Source organism: Myripristis murdjan, chromosome 6 (genome assembly GCF_902150065.1).
Source record: "Myripristis murdjan chromosome 6, fMyrMur1.1, whole genome shotgun sequence".
Classification (NCBI taxonomy): domain Eukaryota; kingdom Metazoa; phylum Chordata; class Actinopteri; order Holocentriformes; family Holocentridae; genus Myripristis; species Myripristis murdjan.
This window is the reverse complement of record NC_043985.1, coordinates 21,133,810-21,157,817: the sequence shown is the minus strand read 5'-3', so window position 1 is coordinate 21,157,817 and position 24,008 is coordinate 21,133,810. Positions and strand designations below refer to the sequence as shown.

The window sequence follows — 24,008 nt, the reverse complement described above, 5'->3', positions numbered from 1 at the left end:
CCATCTTCAAGTGTAATCAGGGTTTGGGGTTCGCTCCTGACCCCTTCGCCCCCCTGTGAAGTGCTGGAGGTCATCCATACAGTGTAGCTCGTGCCCCCAGTCAACCCAGTCAGAGTGTAGGAGAAGGGCGAGTCAGGAGAGGCAGGGGCAGGTAAAGTTGAAACTGGTACTTTCTATGGGGGAAAAAAAGAGAAGAGGTCATTTTCTGGGGTATCATTGTGCAAGTTGCTGCTGATTACAGCATCAGCTAAATGCCTGTGATGTTTGCTGTATATCCCATGTCTCACCTGCTCAGTCATATGGTTGGAGTAGTAAATGGTGTAGTGCACAATGCTTCCGTTGGATTCACTGGGTGGATACCACGACAGGGTGACAGAGGAGGAGGTCACATTTGCTAAAGAGACATTCTGCGGCGCGTCAGATGACTCTGAAGGGTATGCTGAAGTGGGCTCTGAAGAGCACAGACAAAAGGGACAGAAAACACAACTGAGAAAAAACTCAGCAGACTCATACACAGCCACAGTGACAAGAGCATGTAAGTGGAGTGAGTTGAAACTTCACTCAGTATTTTGCTCGTGTGTGCACACTCTACTCTACTGCTACAAGCCCAAAGCTCCACTCCACTCTGTCTTGCATTAACAGTGTAATTGCTTAAATCAAGTATAAATGATATCTTATTTTTGATAATGAGATTTGTTTCATTATTGATAGACGGTTGTTCCTTCCTTGCCCGGTATCGTATAACTGTGTTTGTCAGTAATAACAACATCAACAATATTATTTCTGACCATTGATCCTCATACTTTTTAGCTTTATTTTTATTTTCCATGTACATATCATTTGCTAATGTGGTGAAATATTGCAAATTCCATTTTGAATTCACCAATAATGATAACACAGGCGCAACTACCTATTTCCTCATGCAAGACCGAATTCAGCGCCACCCTCCAAAAAATCTCATGGATAAAAGACTTAGGTGTTCATGTGCATGTCCTCATTTGTGGAGGAATATTTTAAAAAAGGGTTCATGTTTGGTCTTACCTGCTCTCTTTCTCCTCCTGCTCAGCCTGCCTGGTCTCCAACTTCGGCACCACCTGCTCCTCCCTGACTTCTTTACTATGAGTGAATATTAAAAATAACATTTAGGTTCCTGTTATTGGCACACTATTCAGCAAGTTACCGTAACACACCAGCAGTTTTCAGGTTTAATAGTTCATATGTGCTATGTGCTCCTATTATACATCATTTTACTCAGGTCTACCATAAGGTGAACCACAGGCAGTTACTGATGGTCATTGTTACCACCAACAGTGCGTCCGTAGCCACAGATTTAAAAGCTATAGCAACTAACCACAAACACCAGTTTATGTTCAACTAGATGATGACCACAGGAAACAGTTCCATGACCATTCTGTTCTAATCAAGTTCTAGTTAAGATCCAAATGTAGGCTAAACAAATAGGGATTTGACAGCAGAATTAGGTCAAAGTCTGGTATAAGGCTACATTTAAAAAGTGACTACATTTAGTAAGTGTCTGTTTTGACCTTGGTTCAGTGAATAGTGGTCTGTGATGTAGTTTTTAAACTCTGATTATTTTTTTCTATGAAATAATTACCGAGGCACAGACCTTGGTATCCTCAGAGCTGCCTAAGGCCTTAAATATAACCCTGCTTCAATACGGCCTGGAAGTTATGATAGTAGCCTAAATCATCAATGTGTCCAAGCACAGTTAACACTGCAGTAGCAGCATGACTACATTTAAAAAGTGCCTGTTTTGAATCTTCGAAGCATGTGTCGAGTAGTCTGGAAAATACTGCACAAGGTGACTATCGATGATGTATGTCCTGACACTGTGCTACACTCAAATGCTCTGTTAGTGAGGGAGATAGAAAGCAAACAAGTATTTATCGAGCACCTGGATCAATGGTAGTAAAACCGACAAATGTCATGGCTCCTCCATCTTCCAGTTTGGTGGAGGAGAACACAGTGGCGTTGTAGTGACTCTGTGGGTCAACTCTGATTACCGCTGATGTCTCAGTCACATTCCACCACAATTTAGTCGTCTCATTCCTAACACAGACAACAAACGTTTATGTTAAGTAAGTTTTAGAATGCCTGCTTTCTTGAGATTATTCAACGTAAATTGTCAAGCAGACCAAAGTGGTTTAGATAAACTCACCAAATTGTGATAATGTAGTAGTATTTGTCTGAAATGGCTTCAGGCAGATGACTCCACGACAACTTTATGTCATTGTCTGACAACTTCCTGGCATGGAGGAACTGAGAGGGTGTGTCTGGGGCTGAGATGTGGGAGAGACACTTCCCAGTTGATACAAAACACACACTAATAAATGCTGCAAATCCAGAGGCTGGATTGGATTGTGCCGGTGTTGTTGATTCATTCCTTTCAAATCTGCACTGCACAAATGAGGAACTGAGGAAGCCATCAAAAACATAACACAAACATAGATTTTGAAGAAAAAAATAAGAGAAATCAAGTGGAAAAACGGGTTAGTTCTAAGGATCCCCTTGTTTGCACGTCTCAGGCGGGACGGGGGGGCACACGTGACATAGATCAGGTACCTGTGATGTAACGTCATTAGCATTTCCTGTAACTTAAGATGATAAGACCAAAGGAAAGTTAGATTTAATCAGATGCCCTTCGAAGTTGATGGTGAATCGTGACGTAATCTCAGCAGCCTCCTGAAACGCTGAAAACAAACACTCCCTCACCCTCTTTACCCCCATGCCTCCTCACCATCCTCCAGTGTGGTGACGTTGAGTACTTCGCTGCTGTAGTTGCCTGGCCCGACACGTGTGTGTGCCTGCACCTTGACGTGGTAGTTGGCATACGTCCTCAGAGGCTTGATGCTGATGAAGTTAGTTAGGGAGGTGAGGTTGAGGTAGTGAGTGGAGTTCCAGAGGTCCAGGCTGTAGTGGGTAATGACCCCGTTAGGCACCAATGGGGGCTGCCATGTCACATTCACCTCGCTGGGACTGAGCGACTCATAGGAGAGACCGTACGGAGGACTACCAGGGACTAGAAAAGAGGGGGAAACACAGAGGCTGTACGACACTTTGAGCAGTAAGCTACTGGTAATGTTTGTCTATATCTATGTATCTATATCTATGTCTACATCTATGAACATACCATCCTCTCCAGATAACACTCGTAAAATCTCTGACGATTGGTTGCCATGCCCATAACGTGTGTACGCTCTGACAGACAAGTTGTAAAAGGAGAAGGGCCTCAGGTTGGTTAGGGTGGCTCTCGGGGAAGAAGTCTTCATCTCAGCAGAAAAGGAGTCGTTCCCATAGAAGACCTCATACTGTTGGATCACCCCATTGGCTTTCTTTGGTGGAGACCATGTCACTGTGACCGTGGACGGGGTGCTTTCTACCACAGTGAGGTTCTCAGGTGGGGAGTCAGGCTCTGCGAGTACGGAGAAGGACCATGAGAATAAAGACAGAATTAGAGGAAGTGTGTGGCTTACATTAATCAAAAGAACTGGAGGGATTCCAGTAGCTGCTTTGTCTGTTGTGTGTTTGCGCATTTCCACAATTTGTGACTAGCACACACCGTCCTCCAAGGTGTAAACAAAGATGTCATCCTCGTCAGACAGAGAGCTCTCCCCTACAGCTGTTGATGCAGCCACGCGCAGCTTATAACCAGTATACTTGTCCAAACCTTCAACAACAGAACAGAGAAAATAGACAACCAGTGATGTGACTTGTATAGCAACAACTTGCCGAAAATTGCTCAGAAAGAGTAAATGACGAAGAGAGTGCAGAGTATATGTAGTCTACCTGACAGCAATATGGTGGTGTTTTCAGTAGCCCAGTGCAGGGCCTTATTGTTATGGAGGTTGAGACCATAGACAGTGTAATGTGTGATCCGTCCATTGGGGTGAAGGGGTGGGGTCCAGCTCACCAGTATCGAAGTTGAGCTAATGTTCTGATAGGATACATCCAGCACCGAGCTAGGGACTAAACAACACATGCATTACAATATTATCAACACGGGTGATATCACAGGATTTAGCAGCTGTTTACAGCAGGGGCGAGCGGTCATAATAAACTATAAATGCAGCGCATGCCCAAGCCCTTCAATTAAAATCTTTAAAATGTTGGTCTCCTAGTGTGTCCTTTTATAATATACCTTATTTCTATCATTTTGGTTGCAAACCGCTACACATATCTATCTCAATTTGCTAGCGAAATGCTGGAAAGTTGACAGCTTGACGTGCACATGCGCTCTGTGATACCGAGTATTTACAGTAGTTTTGTAGCCAGTGTTTCCTGTACGTGGGCGTTTTCAATGGAAAATAAGCTGCTTGTGAATCTGCTTTTCAGAAGACGCATGCGCAACACGAGTAGCTACGTAGCAAGCTCGCTTGAAATGTTCAGCGGCAACTGCAAGTCATTCACTTGACAGCTACCGTTAACGTCGTTAGCTGGCTAGCTAGTACGGGAACGTTAACGTTAGTTTGTTCTTTCATCTGCATCGTGCCAATCAAAACAGGTGAAAATATAACTTCAATTGAGTAACCTGGCATGTTTCATTGATTTAGGCTATTGCAGGTGTTATGAAAAATAGGTGTTCTCTGACGTTTATCACTTTGGTGCGTAGTGTCATTTCATTGACCATGTAGGCTAGCTGGTGACATTGTTGTGTGTTTGCATCACCCCGGAGCACATGCGAATAGTTCCGATCTCATGGTAAATTCCAACATTTTGTTGGTAACATTGTGAGCATGTTCATGTGTCATTTGCTTGACTCTGTAACTGGTTATTACTGCATCATCTGTCCGTTCTAATAATTTCTGCTTTCATTTACACCGTAAATTCCAACACATTGTTGTTGGTAACATTGGGGCAAAATGCGCACGCGTGTCTATCAAAATCGAGTTGTCAAGTTGCTATAGTATAGTTAAAAACTATGCGTTTTTATTAATAAATAAATGCCCAAAAATTTTGGGATCATGGCTACAAAAAAACGTCACCGCTCGCCACTAGTTTACAGTATGTATAGTATATCTTATTAACAGTTAATAATTACTGCAAATGATGACCACCCACCCTGTTCACTGGTCTTCTCAGTGATGTATGAGGCAGGGCCTTCTCCCACAGGGGTGGAAGCAGTGACCTTGAAGATGTACTCTGTGAAGGGATTCAGATCTGACACCAGGTAAGATAACTGCTCAGAAAGATCCTCCACCACCTTTTTCACCATCACACCTGCAGCACGCACACACAGACAGAGACAGACACACACAGGATTTATAAGCATTTCAAGGATCTAATTCTCACCATTTGTGCCAGCAAAGTGCACACAAGGAAAACCAGGTCTCCCTTTTTTTTTTTTTACACAACATGTTCTTCCAGCACTCTATGAGCAGCGCACCTTTAAAAATATTTCAAAATAAAGTCATGTTTAGGGCTCTACCTCTTGGTGTACCAGAAACAGTCGAGAAGTAGCCAGTAACTGCAGCATCGCGGGTAGACATGCGGGGCTGGCCGGGGGTGAGGGTCAAGGAGGAGGGGTCAGAGGTGATATCCCTGATCTGTGATTGGTTTTTTAGCCAGGGTGGGAGTGTGGCAGGTAACACAGAGGTCAAAGAGAGAGCAGTGGTCACTGAAGCTGCAGGGTCAGTGTCTGCAGTCTGCGCAGAGGCTTTACTGATTCTAGTGCCGCTGGGATTCTCAGTGACTGACGTTACAGAGTCAACAGCAGAATTATAGTCTGGGTCAAGTTGAGTGCCAGTGTTGTATTCAGAGGCGGTGGGGTCAGAGTTTGTGAGGCGGGAAGCAGCCATACTGGTGAGCTGTGTGCGATCAGAAACGGTGGCAGTGAAGGTTGGCGGGGAGGTGGTGAGGCTGAGCTCAGCTGATCTTTTACGCCGCTGTGAGCTGTCATGATCAGGAGCAAACGTACCGTCTTCGATCAAACCCGCCTCATTCAGACTCTGATGGGAGGAAACATGCATAAACATGAGCAAAAGCAGCTTGATGAAAAATAATTTGAGTGCAGCCATGAGTGCAGTGAGTACAGACATTTGCATTGGCCTGATTCCACTGAACAGGCTCAGGCTTTCAAAATAAATTCTCAACAGTACTGAGTTGTGATGGGACAAATATATAAACTTACATACACAAATATGGCCTACCTGTTCTCCCATGATGGTAATATCCTGCTGGAGGGTATCGCCAAACAGGACCTGCAGTCTGTATTGAGTGATTGGACCATTGGGCTCAGCAGGGATTCTCCAGCTAACACGGATAGAAACTGAGTCCTCAGCTACTGCCCTCAAGTCTTGTACTGCACTGGGTGCTACACACACACACACACACACACACACACACACACACACACAGAATAACAGAAATAAAGATTCAGATAAAACACAGACGGCAAAGACAGATATTCAGAAACGGTTCATAATGCTTCTTAATGGCCTGAACGGACTACACGTGAATATAAATAAAGTTGTGTGTTCTGCATTTGTTTGTGAATGTCCTGCTTACCTTCAGCGGATGTGAGTACACGAGCGGTCACCTCTGGACCCACTTCTCCTGCAGATTTGGCTCGGACTGCCACTGTGTACATCGTGTATGGGCTCAAACCAGTAATGACAAACCGTGTGTCTGCCGTGTTGTTCTCATAGATGTATCCTAACAAAAAACGAGAAATGGAAAATGTTGATGTTGGTGTGAATTTAGGGTGCATGTTTTTCGTTTGTGTGTGTGACTGGATGGATTTTAAATTACCTGTAGGTCCGTAGAGATAGATAACATAAGTGAATCTTCCTGTCGTGATGGTGGGAGGATCCCAGGACATGGAGATTGACTTAGATGTCACATTCCCTATAGATAAGTTTTGAGGAGGATCCTCGGGGGCTGCAACACACACACACACACACAGAGAGAGGATAAATATGCTGACAGTTCTCATGTTTACAGCTCTCATAGATTACTGTGACATAGTTGCAAGTGTGTTCAGTACAAGCCGACTGAACAAAGGTTTCTGTAGCTCAAAGATTTGTTTTTTTAAACCCTTGAACAAATAAACAAAAATCTGACGCTGACGTTTCTATACATTTCTACATGCCATTCATATACCTGACTCTGGCATGCGGACCATAGTTGATGCTATCTGGCCCTCTCCATCGGAGGTGAAGGCAGACACTTCGAAGACGTAGGCTGTGTAAGGCCGCAGCTGATCAACTCCTACTGATATAGGCACAGTCCAAGACGCTGCGGGGGGCACAGCCGAGAGGGTGATGGGGGGAGAAGATGCTGTTACATCTGAGGGACTGGGAGTCCCCCGAGACAGGATGTCGGCAGCGTCCTAAACACACACACACAACAGAGTCATATATAACACTGAGAGAGACAATGAACAGAAAAAATGTGTTCAAAGCCTTTACTGTAGTTACTGTTGCGGGATCTAATAATACCTTAGATGGACTGACTTTACATAAAAAATATATAAATATATATACTGGCTCAATGCTGGATCTAAGTCACCCACTTCCCAACCTGGTGAGAAAAAAATGGATGAGGATTAAATAAATGTAAGGCAAGCCAGACAAATGCAGGGAGGAAAAAGTGTGAGGAAAGTTGGTGATAATAACAGGAAACAAAATAAGCAATGGCGAAAGGGGGCGGCAGAGGAAATTACCCGACAGAATTAGAAATGAGGGAATTGTTAAATGTTAAAAGATAGCGGGAAATAAAGCAGGGAGAACAGCCCGCAGTTAAAATATTTACCAAATCATCACTGGGTATCTCGGAACCAGAGGAATAAAATGTACACAAGAACGGGAAACTTCTTTATCATTTATCTCTGTTAGGATGTTTTTTCAGTTATTTCCTCTGATCAGTGTAAAGACTAAATACCATAGAAAAGGTGCTACCCAGACCTCAGATCTGGATTTTTTGCAGGCATATGCAGTGTAAAGATGGCTTAATGGTGAAGAAATTCATATGTTGGAAATAAATTATTGGAAAAGAAAAAATAGACTCTTCGTCAGAAAAGTAAAGGCAGAGAAAACATTTCTCAACAGGAATTCAGTCAGGAAGCGAGAGGACGAGAAGTGGAGAGTGTAATACATTGCAGTGAGGTAGCACTCCATTCATGATGTCCTCAGCTTTGAGCTCCAGCATACGGACCGACTGGCCCGTGCGAGCATGTTTAACTTTGACCGCAAACTTGGTGATGAGGCCGTTGATGCGATGCGGCAGGAACCAGGTGACCACAACGAAGGAGTGGTTCTGAGCAAACGCTGTCAGGTTTGTCACCAGGCCAGGAGCTGGATCACACACACAGACACACACACAGAGACACACACACACACACAAATTTGAATTTGAGATCAGAATGCACGAGGGTGTGTGTGTGTGTGTGTGTGTGTGTGTGTGTGTGTGTGTGTGTGCATGGATACTCACAGGCTTCAGCGGTCTTGATGTATAGAGATTTGCTGTATTCTCCAACACCACCTTCAGTTTCAGCTGCTACCTGGAGAGAGAGGGAGGGAGAGAGAGAGAGAGAGAGGGAGAGAGAGAGAGAGGGAGAGGGAGAGGGAGAGTCGGGAAGGTATTACTTTTAATGATTAATTCATGTCTGGTTCAATAGGGCAGTCATCAGATCCAGATTAAGTGCTGATCTCAGGTACTGATCTGTACTGGAACAACACAATGTTGGAATCACTGATCCCTGTAACAACCACAGTACACACTGTGTGTCATCAGAGAACAGCAAATACACTTTAGCCAATATGGTGGCACGTGGGAATGCACGGAGAGTACATTTGAATGGAAAATAATCACTTAAATTAAAAAAAAAAAAAAAAAAAGATATATTTGTCCTAATTTTCCCGTTCCCTTTTATACTATGCAGGTATGGAAACGTATGTGCACTTGCCTCAACGCTTCAACAAGTATGCATCATGTCAACATGCAAATATCAGAAGAAAAGCTCGCACAGCGACAAAAATCCACAGAGGTTCATCAGATGACAAAAACCAATTCATAAGAAGTGAAAAGTGTGACTGGGTGAAAAGAAGTGAATTACAAAAAAACAGCACTGGTCAACCTTGTCAGTTGTTGTTGGGTGAAAAATCTCCAAAATGTCAACATTTCAGGAGCTAAGAAATACAGCTATGTTTTGAGCTTGACCATTATGCATTTTTCAGTTGATCTAATTGGTTAAATAATTTATAAACCCTGATTTTGTAGAATTTTCTGACAAGGAACATGTCATCCTTCAACTGAAGTTAAAACATTGTTACTATACAGGTAAAATGGCCAAATAAATAAATAAATAAATAAATAAAAAAAATCAGAAGTTGGTCATAAGCTCAGTTCCATATACGGTCCACACAGGGTCAGAGGGAGTAATATGATACACACACACACACACACACACACACGCACGCACAGATACATGCAGGAATAATCCCTCTGTGTGTGTTGCTCTCATAGTCCATCTCTCTATGAAGGTCACTGTGGGTTAATGAATTCAGAAAACTAATAAGCGTGATCACATTCAAGCTCAATGACAACAGAGAGTGGAAAGAGCCAGGGGCGATCCATATATCTGTTTACCTGATCAATAATTCAATCAGGATCAATTATTCAGCCAGATCAAGAGAATAGAGCCTGGTCCCATGGGATCTGCTCTAGCTGGACACATCCACGCACTGTGTTATAAAATTATTACAGCCTAAATGATAATGGATTTTGGATCTGATATCAACATTGTTTGGGAGCAAAACACCTCCCATAATAATACATTGAACATTTTTTTTAAATGATTTTTTTGCAAGGCCCAAACGCCCATATACATTGAGAGGTACAAGTCCCCCCCAATGTTCAGGCCCTCCAAAAATGTCCCCCCCAAAAATATTGATGGAATATATTAGCAATTCAATGTTGTTCAATGTTTGGCCCTGTTTTTTGGCATGTTTGCTTCAAATGGTACACACTCTACACTCTGAGTCCCTGGGACACCCCTGACATTTTTTATATGTGAAAACACACATTTATAGCAAAGAATAATCAAATTTGGCAATCATATTAAACCTTTCAACATTTTAACACATCTGCCATGTGCTCACCATGTGCTCAGCTATGATGCACTTCTCTGCCAACTCATATGGCTGCCAACTCATTTTGACATATCAGCCAAAATATACACTGGTACTAATATACTTGTGATGAGCTGATATACCAGCTGATATATAGCATTAGTCTCAACAGTCATATTACAGCACATTTTCAGTGAATATTATTGTTTGGCACGGAGTTGATTAAGATTACCTGTATATATGTGGAGTAAATACACATAACTAAACTAAGACACTTTATGTTGTTTTTTCCTTTCATTTGTCACCTGTATATCTGTATGTTACCTGAATGCTGTATGTAGAGCCTGGGGTGAGGGTATTTAGCAGGGTCTCTGGTGCATCCAGATTGGTCACAAATGTGAAGTGGGAATCTGGGTAAGGACACACCTCCTTGTACCTATAAAAAGAAATCAGATCTTATCTTTTGCTGTGTTTTGTAAAGCGTCCTTGGGTGTTTTGAAAGGCGCTATATAAATCAAAGTTATTATTATTATTATCATTATTATTATTATTGAGCTGATCTAGCGCCTCCCATGATCATCAGGATGAAGGAGTTTTAGGGAGAATAAAAGCACATGGCATAGCACATTCTGCATCCAGTTCGATTCAGGTCCAAAAGTACATCACTGGAAGAATTTGAAAACAATAACATTCATTGTCTCAAACAAAGAGATACAGACAAATCCTGCGTCAGACTACCTTATGACATATCCCAGAATCTTCCAAGAAGTATCTGGCATCATCCAGGAGAGAAGGATGCCATTAGAGCCCACGCTCTCTCCTTCTAGGCCTGTAGGTGGACCAACTGGAGGAGAGGAGAGGAGAGGAGAGGAGAGGAGAGGAGAGGAGAGGAGAGGAGAGCTGTTAAATACCAGGGATATGAATATCTGTATTTATCCAGGTACCTATATATAGTAAATATGTTTAAAATAAGTGTATACTACCCATCAGACCTCAAGCAAACTGGTGTCTCAGTGGGCTAAAGCACATCCCATATATGTGTGACATGAGGTTGAATCAAGTTAACAAGCATCCTCCTTCTCTTCCTCTCTCTCTCCCTTTCTCTCTCAAACACACACACAAACACACACACACGCATACACACTGTATACAATAACATCAATAAGGCATAAATTCTATGTCAATCTTTTATAAAAGCAACAACTGTCAGAACTCAACTAAGCATCTTAATAGTGCCTTAAGATGAACAGTGTTGTTGTCTGCAGTGGCCTAATCCTTGGTATGTGTGTATGTGCTATGTGTGTGTGTGTGTGTGTGTGTGTGTGTGTGTGTGTGTGTGTGTGTGTGTCTGTGTGTGTGTTTGAGACCAAACTCTGATGAATAAGGCCTCACACAGCAGTGGCATTTCACTGACATTCACTGCGGACCCATTCATCCTGCGGTTCAAAAGCCCAGGCTAAAGTTACCTCAGAGGAATTAAACGGGGAAGGGAAACACACACACACACACACACACACACACACACACAAACACACACACAAACACACACACAAACACACACATGCTTAAATGAATGTGCACTTGCATACACACACACACAAACACACACATACACAAGCTGAGGAACAGGAATTGGTACAGATGTCTGTGAGTGCGTGCATGTGTGTGTGTGCGTGTGTGTGTGTGATACACGGAGAGTGAATTTAACAGCAGGGGGCACAAGAGAACACCCAAACCCTTTACAAGTACAACACACAACAATAAGAACTGCAGATCGCCTGTGCATGCGTGTGTGTATATCTCACCACCCTCATTGTTGTCAACCATGCGGCTGACTGCGGGGCCCATTTTGGAGGAGGCAGCTGCACTGACGGTGACCATGTACTGTGTTCCTGGACTCACACTGACCACATCAGCCTGGGGAACAGCAACCCACGGAAACACACACGACATCACAAACCTCAGCAGTCATGCTACAGTCGAGGGCAATCCTTAAACCTTAAACCTAACGAGGTCACATTTAACCTATGAGGCACTTAATCTTCACTGTATTAAAACTTGACCTAGACCTAGAAGTCGAAAAACCCTAACTTCTGGTAGCAATATGGCATCTGGTGACTGAAGTTGCCCAGAATGGACAGCAAGTCACTCCCTGTCAGTCTGTCAGTGTGACTGGCAGTCTTACCCATGCTGCACCGATGTCATGTCAAAATAAAATGAAGGCTTTTCATCTGAGTGCATGTCTGTCTGCAACCATCTGCAACTGTTTAAAATGCTTGAGATATCAGGTATTCCCCTGCACCTATGATAGCTGCATGCAGACTGATAATGCATCAGACCTGTCATATTTTACATCTCTTTACTTCTCTACGTATGCATGCCGTTCATTTTATTTGGCAGCAGCCGCAGCAACTACACCTACAATATGTGGATATGTGAGACAGGAGATTAAACTGACTTCTGTGTGTGTGTACTGCGTGCCTATCTTCATCAGGGTGTCTGCAGGTATCAGCAAGTTGCATTTAATGCTTTTTTGACTTTTTCAAGGTACAGTTTAACAAAATTTGAGACAATTTTTTGGAAAAAAAAATCAGCCTATTCAAATGGGTATTGCAGGTAAGCGTAAAGGTAAGTGTGATATATTTGGTCTTGTGCCGAGGTCAGTTTCAGGTAGAAATATGTTTGGTAATAGACAATATGATTTTAACAGACTGTTTTTAGCTTAGATATCTAGACGCAGGTAGAAAAAAAATCAGTTAGGCTGAGTCCATGGATATTTGTGGATTTCTCTAATAATTTGGTGTTTTATGTGCATATAAACATACATAAGAATGTATGAAGTGAGTAATCTGCAAGAGGCATTTTCCCAAGTGGTTAAGTGTAGCGTGTCAATATAAAGAAAGGATTAGGTTCAGCGGCAGGTTCAGTGTTTTGCAACATCAGAAGTGTTAAATTTCACACATTAGAGCTTGTCAAATTTTAACAGAAAGAAATGAAAAGATAACATGTTTATGTGGAATGGAAATTAAGGAAATTGTGGAAATTCAAATTTAAGACGTTTTAATGACTGTTAAGGTGTAATATACACTAAATAGAATTTAAAACTTCTTACGGATATGCAGACACCCTGCTTGATACGCCTCCCTTCAGGTAGACGCATCCGATGCAGAACTTCCCACTTCAGGAATAGCACCTACTCACAAACCAGTCAGTATTTGAACTCAAGCACTGAAGCACACAGACCTTTATGTTTTATGATCTATTTATTGGTTTTACAGTGTATTTATTTATTTTTTTCTTCAGCTCTTGTGGGTTCTTACACATTTGTGCATATTTGATATCCTGTCCCCAGATGCACTAAGACAAATTCCCATCAACTTTATCTTGGCATACCAATAAAGTATTGAATATCTGAGCGTATACCTGAGTGAATGCACACTGATGTCTGTCTTGAGTTCTTACCTGTGCGTGTGCCTGTCCCAAGCAGAGTATAAGAAGCAAGGTATGAGAGAGGGCCATGTTGGACAGCAGAGTTAGATTTAGTTAGACACAGCAGGGCTCAGTAACAGAGGCCTGGCCAGTGCTGATGGACCTGCTGTTAGTACATGTGGGTTAGCGGCGGTATACAGGTTAATCCAATGAGCTGGATAGAAGTGATCCAGAAGTTAACAGGCTGGCTGGTTAGTGGAGACAGTGTACGTCACGGGGTTAGTTGTCCGGGCAAAAGATGATGGAGAATCTTGGTCTTGAGATATATTCCATATATTAGTGGTTAGCCAGTGAGGGCCTCTTCATCCTCTCTTTCTCTTCCTCTTTCTCTAGGGAGAGCTGCTTAACCAAATGAATGATTCAGACTTGAGCTCATGAGGCCTGCCTAATAAATAATGAGTTCTATTACTCAACTGTGTGCTTTCTATGTGTGTATGTGTGTGTGTGGTGTGTAAGGTTACACTGGGTGGGTATCTGACACCTGATAGCTGAGAAGAGTCGGTATGAGGCGGGACTTTGTTCAATGGGAAAAGAGACCATGTTTGTGGGTGTGTATGCACATGTGTTCCCTATCATAACTAAATCTACGGTATACATCGTGGGCTCTACAGTAGCAGTCCCCTCCCCCCATTGTCCACACCTCACTGATGGCATTTATGTGTGTGAAGGCAACTGAGGCACAGACGCTTAAACTTGACATCATCCCTCGAGGACTACAAATATTGCCGGTTTCTATGCTTAGTTTATTGGGTTAATGAGTAATAATGTTAATCCATATAAGCCCTTATTATTAAAGGCAGGTAGTGAACATTTGACTGAGTATGGTTTGTAAATGTGAGTGTGTACCTGAATGTATCCATCATGTGTGGAGTGCACTGTGACATTTCCCTGGTTGGGCCACAGTTTCACTTGGTACTGGTTCACACACCCTGCTGACCGCTCCCAACGTAGTGAGAATGCACGTGCAGACACATTCACTACACGCACTCCCCGCACACGAGCTGGCACTCATGACAGACATGGAAAGGAGAAATAGAGTGAGAGGTGGAGAAAGTTTCTGTAACTCAATGAAGAGGCAATCAGGCCAACATAATGAGGCGTTGACTGTTGCAGCCCCGGCGCTATCGTCTACCTGTGGTTACAGTCAAAAAGGCAGCGCTCCCCGACAACTCTCCTCTCACTCTCTCAGCGCTCACATTGTAGCTGCAGCCGTCCTCAAGACCCGTAACCACGGCAACCCGCTCCTCCTTGGGGATGGCGAGTGTGCGTGTGACTGATGCGTTGGCCACAGTGACTCTGTGAAAGTCGAACTCACCCAAAGCATTGTCCCAGCTCACAGTGGCAGAGGAAGAGTTCATGCTAAGCAGACGGAGGACACATAATCCTGCTGGGCCTGAAAACAACAAAACAACAAAAGCAATTTTGTAATTTAAGACACAGAATAATATGTTTTTCTCTCTATTATGTGGGCGCTTCATTGTGATTATGGAAGCACTCAAGATTAAGATCAAAAACAGCTTTTTCTGCCCACCTATGGGTGCATGAGAAAGACCGTACAAGAGGCCTGTGTGTGTGTGTGTGTGTGTGTGTGTGTGTGTGTGTGTGTGGCTGTGCGTCTCTCACGTGTGTTGAACTCTCTGTAGACTGCTTGACTGGTGTCTGAGCCGAGTACGCTGCAGATGCTGACACCGTAGTCTGACCCAGGAATCAAATCCTTGATTTCATAACTTGTACCCTGGACAAGCACCTCATGCCATGATCTCCTGTCTGCCGACAGCAGGCCAAACACCAGCTGAGAAGAACAGAAACATGCCAAGAAGCACAACCATTTTTTAGGGTTTCAAAAGAATAATTCAAAGTCAAAGTGTTGCCACAGAAAATATTGCGCTATTTTGGTTTCACATATGCTGCACATCTAGTATAAATGTATTTATTTTATGTTGCGGGTTTGCATGTGTGTGCGTGTGGAGTGCTTAGTCATTTTTCCTGGCCACGGCTCTAATGAAGTCATACATCTTTAAAAGGCCAGTAACTGAAGCTGTGCTGTGTCGACAGCGGTTGCTAGACAACAAACAGTTAAGAGAGTTCATTGGGAGCTCACAGGTGCGGGTGAAACCTGACTGCTTCCTTCCTGAAACAAAAAAAATCATTTTGAATATGTATATTTATGTGTGTTTGCATTTGTTAGTGCGCATGAAACAGATGAAATCAACACGTCATTAGTGCCTCTGTTTGGTAGTTAATATGATAAACTAATTTTAAGGTTCTACTGTGAATGTTAGATTATTAAGGTGGAGAATGGCTGCACCAGTGTCCTACCTTATACCCCTCCACCTGCCCCGGGGGTGACCGCCAGCTGACAAACAGAGACGTCACAACCTGCTCTACAAGGACAACTTCCTGTGGCGCCTCTGGAACTGAACAGAAACGCCAAATATCATGTAACACCATCTACTGAAGCATTATTTCCATCGGTCATTCTGGGTAACATGTATTTGAACATAGCTATGAAAGTTAACTTTTTAAGGAGTTTATGTATTCCAGGAGGAAAACACTGAAGCCAAAGACACATAAACATCATTTCCTCTACTTTGTGGTTTAGCCTTGAACTCCTTATGAAAATCTTCCAGTGAAAAAGGTTTTATTTTATACCACTATCCTACTCTAACACAACAATGTAATAAAATGTTATCACTAAGATAACACTGAAACCAAATACACATCAACATAATTTCCTGAATGACATGGTTTAAAGCTTGAACCTGCGCCCCTTATGAAAATCAAAAATGTTTATTTTTAAAACATTACATTACCGACCACAGCCCACAGACCACTGCTTTACTTAGTAATAATGATTCATAATTTCCAGCTACATGAATTTGTGAGCCAAATCAGCCTGTCTCTGTATTTCTCTCTCACACACAATTAATATTTGGTGTGTGTGTTCTGTATGTGTGTTAGGAACTTTAACTCACTGGTATAAAGGACAATAGTCGTAGGTTTACTCCTCTTCTCTCCACTGGTGCTCATCATTTCAATGGTGTATTGGCTCCCAGGAGCGAGGCCTTCAAAAGTGTAAGATCTGTGAACATAAACAGTTCGTCTAATCAGTGTTTCTGTAGAGGCACAAATAAGTAATCAGTGTCATCGCTGTTACAAAAGATTGTTTGGATCATCTGAAATTCATAAGATTGTAATAGTTACCCCTCATTAAAACGGTCATTATATTGGTTGATGAAAGTGGCACGAACCTTGACTCCTGTGCGGAGAGGTTCAACTTTTGATTGGAGGTTCTGTTTTTCATTAACAGGATGAATCCACTAACAATTCCCCTGACCTTGCTCCAACCGATGGCTATGGAGGATGTTGTTTTATTGAAGATCAACACCTCCACTGGGCTGGGAGCTGACACATAAAAAAAAAAAAATAAATAAATAACCTGCTTGGCAACCAGTGAAGAAAAGTGGATAAGTGTGTGTGCATGTATTTGTATGTGTGTGTGTGTGTGTGTTTACCGGCAGTGATGTTGACAGTGGCGGGGGGACTGTCTGCGAAGGATTCCTTCTCTGTTCGTACTGCGAAGTGATAGAGTCTTCCTGGTGTCAGATTAGAAAACACTGCACTCTGACTGAACGTTTTCTGCACCTGTACCACACCACGCATAAAAAGACAAAAAAAATTCTTAACCTTGAAAATGACCAAAGAATCATATTACAATTCTTACAGTGACAGCCAGCAGAAATATTTACACTGATGTAATTAATGTAAAAACAGTCTTGACTACATGAGCAGCCGGTGATTAACTGCCCTGTTCAAGGACAATTCAGTAGACATTTCTATGGGTGGGAGTGTTTCTCATTTCCTCCCTCCACTCATATTTTCCCAGCTGGTCAGGAATTTGGATCCAAACTTCAATAAGCCTACTCCTCAACCTTCAGGCAATAAATGAAACTTTCACATCAGACTGGGTTACGAAAAACAGTCTACTTTTTTAATGAATTTTTAGGTTACCATGAGTGAATGGTCACAGTTGAAGCAGATGACCTCGTAGCTGTCAGACTGTCCTTGAGCTGGATCCCAGAGAAGCTCAGTGGAAGTGTCCGTCACCACACCCTCCCTCACATTGCTGGGAGGGGCGAGGCCTACATTCGAAAACCATATCACACATCGCATACTGTAATTACTCTTCAAACAAATTGAACATACTACTCAGCTTTGGTTTAACAATATTTAAAAACCATGTGATTGTGCCACGATGCCTGACTTCCCTGAAAATAGAATAGAAACAACTGTTAAATTTCTATAACTACAATAATAACAAATCTTATTTACACTCTTTTAAAGAAGCATACACCAAAGTGATTTAACAATCAAATACAGGCAAAATCTGCAAGCACTCAAACCAAAACTCATGTAATCATAAAAAAGAAGGCTCCACAAAGCAGGACAATGAGAATGGAAGGTAAAAATATCAGTGAAAACAAGCAGGGGAAAAAAAATCACATTAAAGCAAATCTATAAAAATGCTGATTGTGAAAGTCTGGGTGTAAAGAGCTGAATATCTTTATATCTTTGTGTTGTCAGTGTAGCCATGTTTACTAAGGATATAGCCAAATAGGAGTGTTAAGGTGGACCCTCTGCGTAGGGAGCTGCTCATGTAGTCAAGACAAGCTGTTATGATAACGCCTGGGAGTTAGAGGTTGGAGGCATTTGCGATGTGTGTGAATGCAGAAGTGACTTTATTAGCCCAGGCAACTCACTTGTTCTGAAGGGCTGGGCGTAGTACGGGGGTCCCGTCTGCTCTTGGCTGGTGCTATACACCCTCAGTTGGTATTCTGATCCTGGACTCAGGTTGCTAACGGTTACTGTGCGAGTGCCGGGATAGAGGCTATGCCAGTCACACCTATAGTCGCACACTCCATCACACGCATCATTACACACTCCTTGACACACACACACCCTCACACCATCAACCAGACCAAGCTGTGGACGCTGGACATACACTTGTGCAGAGTCTGTGCCCACTGAAAGAGGGATTGCGACCTGCACTGGCCATGGTTCTGCAAGCAGGTACAAACACACAGAGAGAGAAAGCAAGATGGACAAGGACATCAAACCAAAAAAGCATGCTGAAAGAAACTATTCAACTGCACTGATAGAAGCATTATGTGTGTTTGTTCTACCTGTGGTGTGTACGATTCTGGTCCCCTGGCTCTTGTCTTGTCCTTGCAATGACACCACTCCCACTTCATAGGTCTGGCCTGGAGTGAATGTGCCCAGAACAACACATACAGACCCATTTACCCAGAGTGCACTAGGATTCGACTGGTTTATCCACAATGCAGTTGTGCTGGGGTGGTTGAGTGGGTGGGATGTGATATAATAACCATCTGGAGGGTCATCAGATGGACTGGTCCAACAGGCTGTCAGGTTTCCCCCAGCGCTCCACACCACCAGACCACTAGGGGGACTCACCGCTGACAGAGACACAGAGCTCATTATCAGAGGTCAGCTGGCCTTGTTGTTTGTTTCAGTTTCAACCTTTATCATCATTTATCACAATTTTAGTTCCAACAATTATTAATTGTAGAATACAGAATCACTTATACTTTTAGAGTGATGTAACAGCGTAAGGTCACTCTGGATGGCAGCTAGTTTAAGTAAGTTTAATAGTAAAAGTGAAGATGCACAAAGAGGAAAATAAAAAAAATGCTTCTCCTAATATTGGAGATGAATAAGATGAATGTGTAATTGATAATTGTTATACCTAGCAACATAATCCAGATCATAATTATAGCCAGCATCATGCAGCCCTACTTGCAATCCCAGATGAGTGAATTTGATTACACAGACAAGTTGTAAATCAGGTAACTCAACTTTCCTGTGGCTGTCTTTGCAATTCAGACCAAACCTTATGAATTCTTTGAAAACACTATGCGAATCCATGTGAAGTTGCCAGTATGTTATGAGAAATTTGCCATCACTCATATACTGAACATGCAGCAATGCATTTCAGAACCTAAAGAGGTGAATTAAAACTTTATTTTTAAATATATGTTTGTATATATTTGTAGGAAAACAATAAGTATAAGTATATGCTCTCACAGATGTACTCCTCACAGTGTTGTTAACATGACTTGTTTACCAGTTTGTACGGTCAGAGGTGCCTGTCCGCAGCTCTCAGTCCCATGCTGTGTGATTGTGAAAACTCCAACCTTGTACTTCCTGTAAGGCTCCAGCCCTCCAATCACAGCGGTGTATGACTGAAATCCACCGGTTCCAGGTGACCTGGAGATGTTGGCCATCCCAACTATCCTCTCCTGTCTTGACATCATGTCCATATAGCGTACAACGAAAGTCCATCCAGTGAAATACTGGGAGTCTGGGAGCATCCATTGAACACTAACATGATTGACTGTAACAGGACCAACAGTGATATTCTGTGGAGGGAGAGGTCCTGGGAGAGACAGACCGCAAATGTATGTGTAAATTATATTTGTTTTGTGGAAAATGAAGGTTATTGTTTTTACTGTGGGTGTCTAAGTGTGTGACTCACTAGTATAGGCGGTGCGAGTTGGACCAAGGCTCCAGGAGGAACCAGAAAGGTGAGAGGCTCTAAGGCTGAAAGAGTAGACACTCCCAGGGGACAGGCCTGCCACAGTCACACCTCTAGATGAGAGGGACACAGGAACACTGCTGTGCCTCTGTGCCCCCTTTTCACCCTCGCTTATTAGTTTCCTATTTCTCTTCCTGCTTCTATCCTCCTCTCTTGGTCCTGGCTTTCCCCTTGCCTCCTCTTGGTACTGGAGGAAAATCTGAGAAGGAGAGTGGTCAAGTGAGTTCAGGGGTGAGAGGTCACTCCAGCGAAGCTCTACTTCTTGCTCTGTGACCTGAACCAGGTCGAGGGAGAATGAGGCAGGAACGAGGGGGACTGTAGCAGAGAGACAAGCAACATCAGAAAATGATATGAGAACAAAATGCAAAGATATGTTCACATATAATATGGTTAGTTAGTGTTTAGTCTTGGTTATTTACTCTTGTACTGGCAGATGAAGGGTAAGGGGATGTTACAGAAGAACGGAGTGAGAAAGTATCCTGGTCCCGTGGCGTTCTTCTGAAAGGCATAACAATCCGTCTGATTGGCTGGCAGCAATGATGTCACAGAGCTGGTCAAGTTGTAGGCCGAGCCATCAGTCCAGTGAGGTTGACCCTCCTCCTGTGGAATAACAGAGGAAAGAGATTATGTGAACACACACTAACAGACAGTATCAGCTGCACAGTCATCAGATTTAAAGTATTAAAAACAAACTCCTCTAAGCAGTAACTGATGCCTTGGAGCTTTTCCTGTTTATAGAGTAAACTCCACATCGCAAGCTCATTGCATTCCAAATAAACACCACTACTGCTCATTAGGACTTCAATAGCCACTTTTCCACTGCTGTGCCCTGATGGATTACCATCACACAACCTGTCTCTGGCACTGTGTCAAATCAAGTTAAAATAAAGTTGAGATTTGTTACGTTGTAACAGAGGAGATTCCCAGCTATTACATTGTTTCAGATTTAATGATCATGTGCAGGTCAGAATAATACAGACAAAATCAAATACCACAATATATTTGACCCAATACCTCAATATCAATATTGTGAAAACATTGTAAAGATGTGTATTATTGCTTTCAGAAGACATTTACATGCAAGATTTTTTGAAAAAAGAGACATTAGTAATGGGGACATGATGAACAATCAAACAGAACTAGAACAGTCTAAGAAGTTGCATTCTTTACTGTATTGCAGTGTTAAAATAAAGAAAAGACAGTTATATCATGACATCCAAAATCCATGGCGATACTGCAGTGTCATATCATTTTATCAATATAACACTGATATATCGCCTAGCCCTAATTATGTGTCTGCTGCAAGGCTACCTCTTGGTCATTGAGTCCAGTCCAGAGCAGCAGCAGGCTGTTATGGGTGAGCAGGTGTGAAGCCATAAAGATGAGATCTTCCGGGGTGTGCAGGTCAGCCAGGTGACCTCCTGCTGCCAGGTCTCTGCAACTTTGCTGGGCACTGCTCCAGGCCAAGCTTCTCCTTCTCAAAGTGTAGCAGCTCCTCCAATTTGCTAACCAGCCAGCTGGGCAGTGAGCTGGAGACAGAAACTGGATCAGAACAATTTCCGCTCCAATAACAGTCAGTCAGTCCTAAAGTTGATGGTCAACTTGTGGTTAAGTGTGTGTGAGATTGTGTGTTTCTTTTACCTGTTTCCATGCCAATAGTGAGACTCTGTATCAAGGTTACATGAAGGCTTGCGAGGGCTGTGGTCACCACAACTGTGGCTTTGTAGCGTGTGCCGGACTGAAGACCTTTGACTGTGTACTGGGACTGAGTCTCTGATGAATTTATGTGGAGGATGTGTGTGACGGATTGTGTGTGAGTGTTAAACAGGCTGAGTGTTGAGAGGTGTTGTCCGCTTTGAAGTTTCCAGGTGAGGACGGCAGTGGTGGTTGTGGTGTATACATGGAGGGAGGCGAGGGAGACTGGAACTAGACACAAATTCAGAAACAGCAGAGGATAGGAGAGAGCAGAGGAGAGGAGTCCTGTTTTATCAACCTTAAAAGCTCACTATGAATCACTCTAATCAAGCATGTCATTTTTCCTTGTCGTTTTTCACCACAGGCATTTGCTATTCAGGGTCAGAGGTCACAGACTCACTGAGGTGAAAGGTTTTTGCATCCAGTGTGGTTTCATTTCTGTTGGCTCTCAGTGTGATGTTATATCCTCCTGGATCCTCAACCAGTTGCAACAACAACTTGCAGTCAGGGGAGCATGCTGAGTGATCAATGGGATCCACTAACACCTGCAGAGTTGGCGTGAGAAAGAGAGAGACATGAAAAACGAAATAAAACCTCTACCCCTCAGAACTAATCACACTCAGACCAGAATAATTTAAACTCTGCCATAGTCCCCTTACAAATGCAGCATAAATTGTCTACTGACCGTATAGCTGCTTGGAGTCCTGCAGGAGACCTTGTAGACCTCTGGATCTTGACCAGAGGGGAAGGGCTGAAACACAACCTCAACCACAACAGGGACTGAATTCTGTTCACAGGTGAGCAAGACCACCTGAGGAGGGAGATAAAGGCAGATATTTGTTGAACAGGCCTAAAGGGATTACATTTTAGTATTCCATTTCTAATGCCATGTCACAGAAACCAAATTAAATGATTTTTTCTGCCATGTGTGTCTCAGCTCTATCAGGTAGTGTTACAATATCCCGTTCAGGATAAATCTTAGAGTTTGGTATTGCTTGTGCAAATGTTGACCTATAAACTGCTTTGCCTCAAGATTGAAAGTAATGCATTTCTTACCTGACATAAACTCGCAAGCAACCACAGGTGCTCTGTTCCGCCCATAGGAAATGTGAGGTCACTCCATCTAAACAGACTGCGAACGGTATCAATACGGTCGAATCCAGACAAAGTAACAAGTAATCATAGCGGTGTATAGTGCCATTAGGTACAGGAAAACCCCAAAACATCCATCATGGAAAGTCCCACTTGGTTTGGCACAGACCCACAACTGTGACTTGAGGTTTGAAATCAAGACAACGTGTGGAAAAACAATGGCTGGGCTATAGCTGTGATAAGTGCAAGTAGATTTTTTACCGTGCATGTCTATCTTCAGTCTTAATTTGAGTGGAACTCCAGTTTACGCAGAACCTGGGCTTTGAATTTAGCGCGCACAAGAGTCAGCGTTCAGTGGCACTTTCTCGAGAAGCGGAGCCTTATGTGGAGGGCGGGTGGTATTTGTGTGTGTGTGTGTGTGTGTGTGTGTGTGTGTGTGTGTGTGTGTGTGTGTGAGTGAGTGTGTGTCTGCGTGCGCACGCGCGTATGCGTGTGTATGTGAAGGGTGGAGAAAAAAGTGAGAGAGAGAGAGAGAGAGAGAGAGAGAGAGAGAGAGAGAGAGAGAGGTTGTGCACGTTTGCCTCCAACCCAATTTGTTCTGGCTCTTTGTTGGGATAAGAGCAGGTCGCCATGACAACCTGGGCCCAGAGCCACTCCAAAGCTGGGCTCCTCAGGACAGGAGAGGTGGGGAGACTGGGGATGTGGGGCATAATGAAGGGGAGAACGGAGGGATAAGGGATGAGACTGAAGCTTTGAGAGAAATTGAGACGTGCTCTGTTGACAAAGTCACCAGCTTCATGCGTCTGGACAGCCAGTCAACCATACAAGATCTTGCTTTAATGTGCTCCTCTTTCCCCCTGTGATGTGCATGCGCTCCAAACTGATGATCCAGGTCGAGTGGAGTGTGTGTGTGTGTGTGTGTGTGTGTGTGTGTGTATGTGCGTGCACGTGTGTGGATTGGTTGTGGGGTGTGGTGGAGCCACTGGCCCATGCGGAATGTGAGGAATGTGAGAGGGAGAAATGATTGA

General features: G+C 43.2%; 1 protein-coding gene across 1 annotated transcript in view; it reads right to left on the bottom strand.

Moving 5' to 3' along the window:
- ptprq (protein tyrosine phosphatase receptor type Q) overlaps positions 1–23,690 on the bottom strand; it is a 50,147-nt gene extending 26,457 nt beyond the window's left edge. Inside the window, exons 1-36 of the mRNA XM_030053550.1 lie at positions 23,569–23,690; positions 22,945–23,011; positions 22,574–22,699; positions 22,289–22,433; positions 21,835–22,119; positions 21,505–21,722; positions 20,613–20,793; positions 20,134–20,508; positions 19,723–20,034; positions 18,761–19,054; positions 18,338–18,637; positions 17,589–17,719; positions 17,093–17,222; positions 16,829–16,982; positions 16,553–16,659; positions 15,897–15,994; positions 15,201–15,369; positions 14,710–14,970; positions 14,424–14,584; positions 11,894–12,005; positions 10,827–10,932; positions 10,413–10,524; positions 8,449–8,518; positions 8,113–8,312; positions 7,120–7,348; positions 6,769–6,897; positions 6,526–6,672; positions 6,168–6,331; positions 5,447–5,966; positions 5,080–5,238; positions 3,808–3,987; positions 3,581–3,688; positions 3,152–3,433; positions 2,759–3,040; positions 2,180–2,300; positions 1,916–2,070 (exon numbers count right to left, since the gene is read on the bottom strand). Coding sequence (XP_029909410.1) covers positions 1,916–2,070; positions 2,180–2,300; positions 2,759–3,040; positions 3,152–3,433; positions 3,581–3,688; positions 3,808–3,987; positions 5,080–5,238; positions 5,447–5,966; positions 6,168–6,331; positions 6,526–6,672; positions 6,769–6,897; positions 7,120–7,348; positions 8,113–8,312; positions 8,449–8,518; positions 10,413–10,524; positions 10,827–10,932; positions 11,894–12,005; positions 14,424–14,584; positions 14,710–14,970; positions 15,201–15,369; positions 15,897–15,994; positions 16,553–16,659; positions 16,829–16,982; positions 17,093–17,222; positions 17,589–17,719; positions 18,338–18,637; positions 18,761–19,054; positions 19,723–20,034; positions 20,134–20,508; positions 20,613–20,793; positions 21,505–21,722; positions 21,835–22,119; positions 22,289–22,433; positions 22,574–22,699; positions 22,945–23,011; positions 23,569–23,690 — 6,712 coding nt within the window. The remainder of the gene's footprint in view (positions 1–1,915; positions 2,071–2,179; positions 2,301–2,758; positions 3,041–3,151; positions 3,434–3,580; positions 3,689–3,807; positions 3,988–5,079; positions 5,239–5,446; positions 5,967–6,167; positions 6,332–6,525; positions 6,673–6,768; positions 6,898–7,119; positions 7,349–8,112; positions 8,313–8,448; positions 8,519–10,412; positions 10,525–10,826; positions 10,933–11,893; positions 12,006–14,423; positions 14,585–14,709; positions 14,971–15,200; positions 15,370–15,896; positions 15,995–16,552; positions 16,660–16,828; positions 16,983–17,092; positions 17,223–17,588; positions 17,720–18,337; positions 18,638–18,760; positions 19,055–19,722; positions 20,035–20,133; positions 20,509–20,612; positions 20,794–21,504; positions 21,723–21,834; positions 22,120–22,288; positions 22,434–22,573; positions 22,700–22,944; positions 23,012–23,568) is intronic.
- Between the last annotated feature and the right edge of the window lie 318 nt (positions 23,691–24,008).